The 12,240-nt window shown below is 52.7% G+C and overlaps 5 protein-coding genes across 5 annotated transcripts; 3 read left to right on the forward strand and 2 right to left on the reverse strand.

The window, feature by feature from the left end:
• Positions 1 to 887: 887 nt before the first annotated feature.
• Positions 888 to 1,526, reverse strand: ASPZODRAFT_127682 (hypothetical protein; the record flags this gene model as incomplete). Its single annotated transcript, XM_022721812.1, has 1 exon — positions 888 to 1,526. A coding segment is annotated over one exon (357 nt), but the record flags the coding sequence as incomplete, so codon positions are not given.
• Positions 1,527 to 1,573: 47 nt separating this feature from the next.
• On the reverse strand, positions 1,574 to 2,728 carry ASPZODRAFT_54985 (hypothetical protein; the record flags this gene model as incomplete). Its single annotated transcript, XM_022728506.1, has 3 exons — positions 1,574 to 1,616; positions 1,684 to 2,273; positions 2,339 to 2,728. The coding sequence occupies 3 exons, from the start codon at positions 2,726 to 2,728 to the stop codon at positions 1,574 to 1,576; spliced, it is 1,023 nt and encodes a 340-aa protein (XP_022586097.1).
• Positions 2,729 to 2,955: 227 nt separating this feature from the next.
• On the forward strand, positions 2,956 to 4,401 carry ASPZODRAFT_127683 (hypothetical protein). Its single transcript, XM_022721813.1, has one exon. It carries the CDS (start codon positions 3,413 to 3,415, stop codon positions 4,034 to 4,036), a length of 624 nt encoding a protein of 207 aa, XP_022586098.1. The 5' UTR covers positions 2,956 to 3,412; the 3' UTR covers positions 4,037 to 4,401.
• Positions 4,402 to 5,163: 762 nt separating this feature from the next.
• On the forward strand, positions 5,164 to 7,840 carry ASPZODRAFT_127684 (hypothetical protein). The gene is made up of 3 exons (XM_022721814.1): positions 5,164 to 5,712; positions 6,179 to 7,310; positions 7,377 to 7,840. The coding sequence occupies exons 1-3, from the start codon at positions 5,607 to 5,609 to the stop codon at positions 7,678 to 7,680; spliced, it is 1,542 nt and encodes a 513-aa protein (XP_022586099.1). The 5' UTR covers positions 5,164 to 5,606; the 3' UTR covers positions 7,681 to 7,840.
• Positions 7,841 to 9,065: 1,225 nt separating this feature from the next.
• Positions 9,066 to 12,232, forward strand: ASPZODRAFT_57346 (hypothetical protein; the record flags this gene model as incomplete). The annotated part of the gene is made up of 2 exons (XM_022728680.1): positions 9,066 to 10,347; positions 10,413 to 12,232. 2 exons carry the CDS (start codon positions 9,066 to 9,068, stop codon positions 12,230 to 12,232), a joined length of 3,102 nt encoding a protein of 1,033 aa, XP_022586100.1.
• Between the last annotated feature and the right edge of the window lie 8 nt (positions 12,233 to 12,240).

Below are 12,240 nucleotides of genomic sequence, written 5' to 3' on the forward strand. Positions count from 1 at the left end.
GGCCATCCATCCATCAGCTGGCGGCTACCGATGACGGAACAGGCTGGGAGAATAGCTTTTTTTTTCACAACTATCTCCCCCATAGCTGGCGATTTCGGATCCCGGAACTTCCGCCTCACTGTTTGAGAAGTCGAGATCCAACCCTTTCGGAATGAGGCTGGACGACGTCGGGAAACTGTCATGGAAGGCATTGCAGATTTACCAACGCAGGTAACAGGCCCGTATACTGCGTAAGCTGCACCTAGGACCTCCCATTTCGTGCTTTCATTGCCCTTCTTGCTGCGGTGGGCATGCACTGATGCAGCGCCAATTTGGTCCGCTGCTATGTTGTCGTGGCTCCATGGATGGAGGGACCTCGCGGGCTAGAACTGACTTTTGATCCTCAATCATTAGCCCTTCTTAAGACGCACGCAACATGGGGAGAAGTACGGCCTAAACCTGATCGTAACTCCGTAGTCGTAGGTCAAGCATGCTTTCGCCCAAGTGGAGTGGAATAACAAGGAGGAGAGAGGGGTCGGCGGGAAGTTGTCAGTACTGTTAGCTACTAACTACCTACTACAGAGCGGACGTTGGTTGGCTTCCAAGCGAGGCTTCTGGCACACTCCTGAAAAAAAAAAAAGACAGCAAATTACTAGATAGGTACATTTCATCTCCAGGAACAGACATGCTGGGGCCAAGAGAACATCTGACCCTTCTCTCTATCTCTCCGTCCCTCTTCCTCTTCCTGGCGCCGTGGAGCTGCATGTGGCCATTTCGAGATCGTTCAGCATACGAAGCGCCCACCCCAGAAGCGACTAGATGAGCCGATGTCTTAGTTCGCAGGATTTTACAGTGTATATAATGAAAGGGTCTGGATCTAATCCAGGAGGTTTTAGTGCGCTGACAGTTGTGTTTAGTCAGTATTTATTTAATCCCTGCCCTTGAGTTTCCTCCAGTCGCTCAATGGAAACAGACCCGTCAATGTGTTCGGAGTGGTTTACACCATAACTACTACCTACACTACAATGGGTATATTCTTTTATTTCCTCTAGACACACGATTCAATGGACAAAGACCAAGCCCGACGAATGATGCGACCAATTGCCAGAGTTGCGGTGTGACTGTAAAGTTTATCAGCCGGTTGTACTTCAACTCTGTGGTTGGTCGTGCTTTATGGTGGTACAATCATATCTCTGCTCCATACGATTAAGAATAGCAGAAGGGGTGTTTTCGTTGCACCCTTGGAAGCGAAGGTGGTCAGGCTGGCATGGATCTGCATAATTACAGCCGAGAGAAAACGTAGGGCTGTTGAAATGCAAGTATATTATACGACGCATCACCCAAGGAGCCAAAATCGACGGTGAAACTCGAGGGTGAGATAGTAGGAGAGACCGCGGGGGCGTGCCCCAAGAGTGAGGCGCGGTGGCGAATGAATTGGGAGATAGTGAGGCATATGAAGCAAGAACGCAGGGAGCGAGAGACTCGACAAGTGGCGAGGCAAGAAATTCTATATAATTTTTTTTTTCATTATCATGACTCGTAGAGGGCTAAATGCCTGAGTTTTTGATCGATATTATCTCTAAAGGCCTGTGGTTTACTGAGGGGGGACGTAAGGATGCACGAGCATGTCACTGAACCTGTAAAAAAAAAAAAAGAAAAATAAGTCAGTGACCGCAGTTAGAAGGTCAATACAAAAAGACTTACTTTTCCAGCTTCTCCTTTCCTCTGACCTCTTCCACCAACAAAGGCATCCGCACCACGTTGAAGTCCTCGTACAGCTCCTCGATCTGTTCGAGATACTTCTTCTGCATCTTGCGGCGGGCATTGCACTGCTCACACTGGCTTCCTTCTTTGGGGAAGAGCAGCTGGTTGACAACAATGGCATGGGTGTCGATGCTGTAGCTGGTCAACTCTTGGATCATGCGTTCGGTCTCGTATAGCGACAGGAATTCGGCAATGCAGACGCAGACAAAAGTCGTGAGGTCGGCATCTTTGAACTGCGAGTTGACCTCGCTGATCGTCTCGCGCAGAGACTCCATCTTCTGCAAGAGCTCATCCATGTTCTGGCCGCCGGGCAAACCACCGCGGGATCCCAGTATCGAGTTGAGCATCGGGCCAAACTGCGAGGACAGCTGCGACAGCTTCGCCAAAGCCTTCTCAAGCACCGTTGGGAACTGCAGGAAGCGGAGCGTGTGACCTGTCGGCGCGGTGTCGAACACAATCACTTCGTAGGATAGCGACTTGACTTGTTTGAGAACTTCGGCGAAAGACATGGCCTCATCGACACCGGGAATCTAAAAGAGGAGAAAAAAGTCAGTATATTGTAATAAACCAAGAATAGACGAGTAGAGCAGTGTACACTGAAAGCCAGGTCCTGCATCATGTTTCCCATGCCCATGCCCGCGAGAGGGTCATCGTTCTGTCCTTCACCTCCCGCTAGAAGATCCTGAAGACTCCCGTTGGGATCGATCTCCATGGCACTCAAATTGGTGTAGCCATCAATGAGACGCGCCTCCTTGCCAAACTTCTGCCCGAATGCATCGCTCAGGTTATGCGCGGGGTCGGTGGAAATGAGCAGCACCGACTTGCGGACCTTGGCCAGTTGGATCGCCAGAGAACACGAAGTGGTCGTCTTTCCTACACCTCCCTTACCCCCGACGAAGATCCAGCGCAGTGTCTTCTGGCTCAGAATCGACTGGAGCGTAGGCTCCATGGCGTCGTCGGCGGGGACAACAGCGGTCGTAGACATGGTAGGCGGGCGACTAGAGCCTGCTGGAATCGCTGGTTTTGGGAAAAAGTAACAGCAGACAGTAAATAACGCAATGAAAAATTACAAAGCAAGTAAGTATGAAGCTGAAACAGTGGTGAAGACAAATTATTCCTGTCAAAGGCCACACCGCGCCTGGTGATTGTTGGCTCCCCGCAAGCGCCAGGTCGGGCCCGCTTGGAAGTTTCCCGAACCCACGAGGCAGTTGGACCATGAGATGGATGGACGCCAGACGATCGAAGACACTCAATACGAGTGTTCTACCGAGACCAAATTTATCTATGAGATGGGCTCCAAGGAAGAGAGCGTGTTTTTTGCGCACGCAAAGTGGCACACAATCCCACCACCGCCTCGCTCCTTGGGGATTCTCTTGCCCGCTCACTATTCCCAACACCGAACCCAGATTGCGAGGAAATAGATATACTGAACGAAGCGTTTACACTTGGTGAGGACAATAGACTCCAGATAACACAGCACCGCTCGAGTCTTTTTCACATTTCCTATCAAAAGAGCAGATCCAGATCTAGCAACGCCTGCCCCACCTGAAGGTCTACTCCGTAACAGCTGTCGGTGCTCTCCGACGAGGAGAAACATAAAAGAAGATGACTTGCTGTTCTTAGTAAATTTTGTTTTATAACTGACAAGAAGCTTTTTTTTGCCGAGTGAATGGACACAGACAACCAGACACCTCACCCGGCGATTCAGGTGGGAAGAATTACTGACCGTCTTGCTCTTTACCAACGCCAGCTGGAACAGAGTCCCAAACCCTCGCTCCCACCGTCTGCACCGACCTTGTCTTCTTCTTCTTCTTCTTCTTCTTCTTCTTCACCGCCAGCAACACAGCACACATCTATACCAATGGCTATGGCTCGGGACCCTATTACCTGTCACGTTCTCAACACGCTGACAGGGTCGCCGGCTGCAAACCTCCCTGTGACGTTGACGCTCGTGTCTTCTCCTGCTTCCCAAACGCAGAACCGCCTCGAGTTCCACGCCGTCACCGATTCAGACGGCCGAGTCAAGACCTGGACGCCCAAATCGACCGGATCTGGTACGGGGGTCGTTGATATCCTCGGCGCTCTTCCGACAGGGGACAGCCGGACAAACTGGCAGCTTAGTTTCGCGGTGGGCGCGTGGTTTGAAGCGCAGGGGGTGGAGAGTTTCTGGCCTGAAGTGGACGTCAAGTTCACCGTCAAGGGACGCGGCCGTGAGGGAGAAGATGGCTGGAGACATTATCATGTTCCTGTCCTGCTGGGGCCATGGAACTATTCCACTTATCGGGGGTCGTAACGTTCCTCCTCGTGAGCGTTTAGACTCATCAAAAGTACACACGATTCATTGATTTATCTCCATCGAACTAAACTGAAACTATTGGAAAAACATCCCCAGTCTGTCGTTCTCGTACTCATTCCATCGATAAGACGATAAGCTAAACCGCTACGTCAGAGCGGACTGGCGCATGTACTCAAGACCTGGGGGACCCGTCCTACGAAGCTTATATTCTTTGGTTATGTTCCAACCGGCTCTTGCATATCTATCTTGGTTGACCCGCTCAGGGGCTAGAATCTAGAGCTCAGGCATAGTCCTTGCTAGGATCGCCTAATGGTTTTCAGCATTCTATATCAATACTAGGTAGTAAGTACTAAGTACTGGACGTCTCTACAGACTTGACTAGATGATGTTGATCAAGAGTATGAGTATTGTTACATGCATATGTTGTGCATGGAGTACCAAAGTAGGTACTAGGTACTCCTGTACCAGGTACTTCCTAGGTGCTCCTACTTGTACTCTGTCCTGTACTCCCGTACCTGGCAATAATAGAATGTCTTCAGGCAATTGAACGCCTCAGGCATACAGTCAGGACCGGTCTGGGAGTGGAAATTCATGAAGAAATTGCGTCATTGCAGCCTAGCCCAATCAACAGCCAGGCGGATGGCACTCTGGCCGGTCTCGTCCACTATCGACATTTCTGATTGGACAGAATGGGGCCTTGTGTGAGTGGGCCGGGAATTCAATCCCGTGAATGGTCTGTTTGCAGTGGGGCCCCAGGCCTGGCGAGTGGCCCCCGGGCCAATCCGGCATTCAGTAGGATTCCTGTCGTCGTCACCGTGATCTCATCTGCCGTCTGCCGTCTGCCGTCGCCAGTTTCTGAAGACTGAACAGTGAGATAGCATGTCGCTTGTAGAGAGTGAACTACCGAGTAGTGTTTGTAACTAGGTAGTATGCAGAAATAGATATATATGATTTATTGCACGTCTGGATTTACTTGTATCGAGGAGTGGCTAAAAGATCGAAGTATCCTACGGAGTAAGTAAGGAGACGAGAACACTCTATCCTACCTACCATCGGGAATACCAGTAGAATAGATTGGAAACCACCTAGAATACCTGAATACCTAAATCTTGATATTTTCCGTTTCTTCTTATTAAATAACTAACCAATACAACTGCTACCTAGGTACGTGGTACGTTGCACGGTTCGGTGACAGGACGTTCCCCCGACTTGACTCGACTCGGCTGACTCTGACTGGCGCTAAACAACTTTCTCCTCCTCCTTCTCCTCCTCCTCTTTTCTGCTGCCCCTAAAAATCTCACGGCTCAACCTGACTACGTCACAACTTTTCTCCCTTCCTCTCTGTCACTCTCAAGTACTCTATCATCAATCGTCCACCGCGCGCAACGCGATAGCCCGACCAGGCGCTGTTCTTTTTTGCACCGCGTTTTTTTTTAACACTCCCCCAAACCCTCCGTATTCGAATTAATCTTTTTCGTCCTTTTTCCGCCCGGCGTTATTGTCACACTGCCATTCGCTTCACCGGTCGCTTGCGGCCATTCCTACTTGAATCCATCCCAAACAGAATATGTCTGCTGCAGTCGCCTCTAGAGCCTCGACGCACATCTCCAATCCTAGCGCTCGTACTTCTGTCGCTCCCATGGACGCGAAGAAGAAGGCGATGAAAGCAGAAGGTTCGTACTCTTGCCCTGCTGGGCCCCGATTTTCTGTTTGGTTCTGTTTGTCTTTTTTGCTTTGAAATTTTTCCCTTTTGAGGTTGGCTCTTTTTGGGTTTGGTAATACTGCCGCCACCATACCCTTCTGATACTTTAATCGTGCCCCCTCGGGATGACCTCACTTTTTCGCGTCATTGACTACTCCTGTCCTTATCTGATTTCGAGACGAGTGTCATCATTTTTATTTTTGGCCTTTTGATCTTATTGATTGTTGGTGATTCTCGGTATTGTCACCTGGGCGACGCGATGGGTATCTCGACTCGTCGTCGTCGTCGCGTTTCTGCTACCGGTATTGTCGCTGTCGCGTGCTTGTCTGGTTTTTTTTTTTTTTCTTTCACTTCTTACTGCTGCTGTTACTAGTGTTTTGCCTTTTGGAAGAAGAAAAAGATAAGTGCCGAATGCTGATCAAGATCTTTCGTGACAGAGTCGCAAGCGCCCGCTGCTGAGAATAAAGACGTGAAGGGGGAAATCGACTCGCAGGCCTCAGTTGCGCCTCGACCTGCCATCACCACTGCCTCGGACACGCCCGACTACTTCAACTCGGTCCACAACCCGTTCTCGCTGGAGCCGAACCCCTTTGAACAATCCTTCGCCTCCGGGGACACACCCGGCAAGTCCCTCCTTCCTCCCGTCGCCTCCTTGACCTCGCCTGCCCTGGGGGGCGCCAGCTCTGCGGGAGGTTACAACTGGTCGAACTCCCTTCGCTCCGGCCCCCTGAGCCCGGCAATGCTCGCGGGGCCTACCGGTCCCAATGATTACTTCGACAGCATCGGCAGAGGCTTCCCGACCCCGAACGAATCGTCGCTCCGCACCGGCCTGACCCCTGGCGGCGGCGGTTCCATGTTCCCGGCGCCCAGCCCCAACTCCCAGGCCATCCTCCAGCAACTCCAGAACGGCGGCGCCACCCCGTCGACGATTGAATTCCACCGTACCGCCCTCAACGCGGCCAAGAAGAACGGCGCACACGCTCCCACCTCAAACCCCGCCTCTCAAACCGAGCAGGCCGCCGCCGCCGCCCAGTCGTCCAACATGGACTTGAAAAACCAACCGACGGCCGTCGACCCCTTCACCCACCACGACGCCGCTGATGCCGCTAACGGTCTTTTCATGCTGGCCAAGGGTGGCCAGCCGAATCCCGCCCAATATCCCGTCCCCGGTCAGCCGGCGCTCGGGGTCCAGCATGACCAGTCGCGCGACCCCAGCGGCGCAACCAAAGCAGCCTTGATTGGTGCCGGCAATGGCGCCCGCGAGCTGAGTGACGACCTGTCCGATGCGCAGGGCGAGCTGATGAAACCGACCGCCAAGGGCAAAAACAAAAAGGGCGCCGCCACGAAAGCCTCCGCTGCCGCCAACAACAACAGACGCAAGGCCGACGACTCTCCCGTGGCCAAGGGCTCCAACAAGAAGGCGAGGGTGAACAACGGTTCGGTCAGCACCGAGCCGCCCTCGGATCCCGGCGATTCGGATGACGATGATGACTTCAGGCGGAAGTCTCAGATCGATCCCAAGAAGATGACAGATGAAGAGAAGCGGAGGAATTTCCTCGAGAGAAACCGGTATGTTCATCGGACCTTTTTGAATGATGAAAAGGATTTTTTTTTTTTTTTCGCTAATGCGGTTAGGGTCGCTGCACTCAAATGTCGTCAACGGAAAAAGCAATGGCTGGCTAACCTTCAGGCTAAGGTTGAGCTGTTCACCACGGAGAATGATGCTCTCACCGCAACCGTGACGCAGCTTCGGGAAGAGATTGTGAATCTGAAGACGCTGCTATTGGCGCACAAGGACTGTCCTGTCTCCCAAGCTCAAGGCCTGGGCCCTCTCATGATGAACGGCATGTCCGCCGGCTTCGACCCGCACCCTTACAGCATCGCTAGCAATATGGGCATGCCCGGTGGTCCCATCCCCGCCCAAGCCATCCGACGATAAGACGAAATGACGCCTCCCATGGTCCTTTTTCTTTCTTTTTTGATATTTACTCAAAGTTACGGACAAGGCTTATTCAAAGATCTATACACTTCCGTTGCTTTTACGGCATGCAGAGCTGATGACAACCTTCTCCCCCCCCCCCCCCCCCCCCCCCCCCCTCGAGATCCTCTGCACCTTTTTTTCAAGATCCTACTCCGGATCAACCCTCTCTTTTCTAGGGTTGCCCCGGTTACTGGATCGATCCTCCTAATGTCTCTTTCTCAAAACCTCCTTCAGCTGCGCGATTCACACATGGGCCTTTGGCATGGATGGGTGTTAATGATGTATACGAACCAAAAATGGACGGGCTGAATCAGATGTGACACCTCGGTTTTTCTTTTTCTTTTCTTTTCTTTTCTTTTTTCAAATTGTCACCTCAGGAGGCGTGTAAATTTGGCGCATGAGAATTTGTTGGCTCTTGATATTTCGAGTTTCCTCCTTCTTTCTCCCTTCACCTTTCTGTTTTTCTATTAATTACCTCCCTACTAGGTGAATCAAGGACCTGGTCTCAAACCATGGACAGGATACCTTTTTTCATTCTTTTTTGCAGGGTAGGCCTGTAGTATTGTTCCTCTTGAACCTTTCCTTTCATTTTTTTTCTTTATCACCGAGGTTTTCAATCTTCTTGTCCTGTTCTGGTTTCTCTTGTTTGATATTACGAGGCACTGGGGCTGCCTTTTGTCTTTTTCGTCCTTTTTTTTTTTTCCCCTTCTAGGGCGGCGTATCGGCGGCTTTGTGTGATTCGAATGAATTAGTTATATCTATTGCTACCAGGCCTAGCTATACTGTTTTTCTGCACCTCGTTTGAAACTCAGGCGCTTGAATTTTCCTGTATTCTTCCTTCTGCTCTACTGCGCTGTTTTCGAACCACAATGCCCGCGATGAACCGAGGTATACAGGTTGGTGTGGTAGCTTTGAATTAGTGACAGAATTGGATCTTGATTGTTCCATTGTTATTATTATTATTATTATTGATTTCTATACTGGACACTGTAGGTCATTTTTATATAGTAACTCGCTTGGCGGCAAACAAGACAAACAGGACATGGCGCGTCCCGCATCTTCAACAACGGTGAGCTGCTCCACGCGACGAATTGTCGAACAAGGGCATCATCCCTAGATGGGTGACCGATGAATGCCAAATAATCTGCTGCTAGGATTTCAGTGCTACGATATGCACCGGTTGGAGGATTCGAATCAGACTCCGGATCCTCGCAAACGAGCGCGGTGAAGCATCCACGCGCCTCGAGCCCAATAACGAATCTACCGGGGGGTTTTTCTTTTCTTTTTTCTTTTTTAGATCATCATCATCAAAAATAAAACAAATCAAACGATCTCTATCGACGATGTCTCGTCCATCCACCCGGCCGCGCCGGATTGACGACGCTCTCTCGCAACTGGTCGACTCGCTCACCCCGCCCCTCTCGGCCTCTGCTCTCCCAGGCGATCTCTCCGACGACGCCGCCGAGGACGTTCTCTCCGCGGCAGAGGAGCGCAGACATCACCAGAATCTGCAGCGCGCATGGCGTACCCTTGAATCACATGCCCGATCGGCGGATCCTGCTTCGCCATCTACAGGAGGAGGTGGAGTAGCAGCCCGCAGGGGGAGTCTGGCAGGAGGAGAAAACATCAACAACGCCTCCGACCTGATCAAGCGGAAACTACTGCGCGAGAATGCGAGCCCCGACAAGGCGGTGCGGTTCTCGAATCTATACTCGCGCCTCCTGACGCAGCCGGTGCTGTCGCAGAAATGGGCGATCCTGTACCTGCTTTACCGGCTCTCGAGCCCAGAGGTACCCCTGGAAGATAATGAGGGCGAGCGCAGTCGCAGCCCGTTGATGGATGAGGGGGGATTACAGAATTTGCTGTTCAACGGGCAAAAACAGAGGAGAGGGTTGGATATCAGAATGGGAGGAGGAGGAGACTCGGACGATGAAGGACCGGCGGTCAGCTCCTCGGCGTCGCAACGGCCTGTCCGACAGGAACGGGTCAGCTCGCTACGACATGATAGTAGGGAGATGGGAGAAACAGTTAGGCCTGTTGAAGAGGGTCCAAGGCAAGCTTCTGCCGAGCAACACCTTTCGGATGAGCCCAAGGCTGGTGGCAGATCGAGAGCAAATTCAAAGGCACCACCACCACCACCACCACAACCTGCACAGGACCAGGTAGAGAAGAGTCAGGGCCAGGAATCGGTCGAGCCCGTGGAACACGGACTCCTGCGTGACCTTCCGTTCAACCTGCAGGGGTTATCCTCTTCCAACCTGGAATTCTCCTCGTCGTCGATCATGAAACTGCCCCCCAACTTACCCATCCCCATTCTCTCTCTCCTGCATTCTCTTGCCGAACCGTGTTTGCTTTACCGCGGTCTGTCCAACTTTGCAAACAGCTCCGACGGCGGGCTGATCAGCCAGAGCTTGCGCGCCGCAGTTGCCAACGAGCTGCGCTCTTACCTGGGCTTGGTTGCCACTCTGGAAGGGGAGATCCGAAGAGCTTTGATTGCCATCGGGGACTCGAATGAACCCAAGGGTATGGCGCGTGGGGGGGTCACTTTGAAGAGATGTGTGGTCTGGACGAGGGATGCCACAATGGCCTTGCGGTTGATGAGTTTGATCGTCGAGGAGTCGCGTAGTAAGTTCCCTCCCTCCCTCCCCCCCCTCTTTCTCTCTCAAATACATACTAATTAACTGTAAAAGACAAAAAAGGTGGCCAGTTGATTTCTCTTATTCATGGCTTCTCGTCCTCCCACGGGGATCCGTTCGTCTGCGCATTTGCCGAGAAGCTTTTAACCCACGTTACGCGGCCATTCTACGACATGCTACGGCACTGGATTTATGACGGCGAATTGTCTGACCCCTACAAGGAGTTTTTCGTTGTGGAGCCTGAATTCAGGCCCAGCACAGACCCGCGACGCATTGCTACGAGCGTCTGGGAAGACAAGTACAAGCTAGATGATGAGATGGTGCCCTCGATCATCACCCAGGAGTTTGCGAAGAAGATCTTTCTCATCGGGAAATCGTTGAATTTCATTAGATACGGGTGCGGCGACTCCGGATGGGTCGAAGCATACTCGAAGGAGGCGTCCAAGGAACTCCAGTACGGTGACACCGCACGGCTGGAGACCAGCATCGACGAGGCGTATAAGACTACCATGGCGCGGCTGATCCACCTGATGGACGACAAATTCAAACTCTTCGACCATCTCGAGGCATTGAAGAAATACCTGCTGCTCGGCCAGGGTGACTTTATTGCCTTGCTAATGGAGTCTTTGGCTTCAAACTTGGACCGCCCCGCGAATTCCCAGTACCGGCACACCCTGACCGCACAGTTGGAACATGCGATCCGCGCGTCGAATGCCCAATATGACTCCCCCGATGTCCTGCGACGGCTCGACGCCCGCATGCTCGAACTGAGCCACGGCGAGATCGGCTGGGATTGCTTCACCCTCGAATACAAGATCGATGCACCCGTGGACGTGATCATCACGCCGTGGGGGTCGACGCAGTACCTGAAGGTCTTTAACTTCCTGTGGCGAGTGAAAAGGGTCGAGTTTGCTCTGGGCAGCACCTGGCGACGCTGCATGACGGGTGCCCGAGGGGTGCTGGGCAATGTGGACGACAAGGTGGGCCCGGACTGGAAGCGTGCCCGCTGTGTCATTGCGGAGATGATCCATTTTGTCTGCCAGCTGCAGTACTACATCCTGTTCGAGGTCATCGAATCCAGCTGGGACCAGCTGCAGGCGGCGATCTCCAAACCAGGCTGCACACTGGACGACTTGATCGAAGCGCACACCAAGTATCTTAATTCCATCACACACAAGGGACTGCTGGGCTCGTCGACCTCGTCCAAAGCTTCCAACTCCTCCTCCACTACCACCACCTCCTCATCCGGTTCTTCTGCAGGTAAGCAGGAAGAAAGCTTTCTGAGCCAGCTCCATCAAATCCTCAAGATCATGCTGGCATACAAGGACGTCGTCGACGGCCTGTACTCCTTCTCCGTGGCGGAATTCACCCGGCGCCAGGAGCTGAGCGCGAAGATCGAGACTCGCACCGCGCAAGGCCACTGGGGTGTCACCGACCAAGATCTGTTCCCCTCTGCTGCCCGTCGTCAGCCTCATGGCACCAAGCCCTCGGTCTCGTCCATCTCGACGCCAGGCGCTGACACCCCCTCTTCTCTCTTCCCCCCCAACGGTAATGGTCTCACAGGAGAGGACCACTTACTCCCTTCCCTACGGACCCGGCTGCAAGACCTCTCGGCTGAGTTTCGATCGCGGCTGAATATCCTCCTGGGCGACCTGGCGTACCAGCCTGATGTCGATATGCGCTTCCTCGGCGTGGTCATGAACTTCAACGATGTCTATGACCCTGTCCGTCGGCGACGGACGGCAGGCGCCAGTGCGAGAGACAAGGAGAGGGCGAAGAGAAAGGCTGCCGCCGCCGCTGTAGCGGATGAAGCCGCGTCGAGAGAGAGGGAGAAGATGAGAGATCTCAGCGGGGCCGAAAATAGCGGTAGTTAGACTAGACA

This window comes from Penicilliopsis zonata (assembly GCF_001890105.1).
Source record: "Penicilliopsis zonata CBS 506.65 unplaced genomic scaffold ASPZOscaffold_1, whole genome shotgun sequence".
NCBI lineage: Eukaryota > Fungi > Ascomycota > Eurotiomycetes > Eurotiales > Aspergillaceae > Penicilliopsis > Penicilliopsis zonata.

Excerpts from the sequence above, each read along its gene's own strand:
- ASPZODRAFT_127683 (XM_022721813.1), top strand. The coding sequence starts at position 3,413 with ATGGACACAGACAACCAGACACCTCACCCGGCGATTCAGGTGGGAAGA.
- ASPZODRAFT_127684 (XM_022721814.1), top strand. The coding sequence starts at position 5,607 with ATGTCTGCTGCAGTCGCCTCTAGAGCCTCGACGCACATCTCCAATCCT. Across the intron at positions 5,713-6,178 it reads GAAGGCGATGAAAGCAGAAG|AGTCGCAAGCGCCCGCTGCT; the intron begins GTTCGTACTCTT and ends CTTTCGTGACAG. Across the intron at positions 7,311-7,376 it reads AATTTCCTCGAGAGAAACCG|GGTCGCTGCACTCAAATGTC; the intron begins GTATGTTCATCG and ends TAATGCGGTTAG.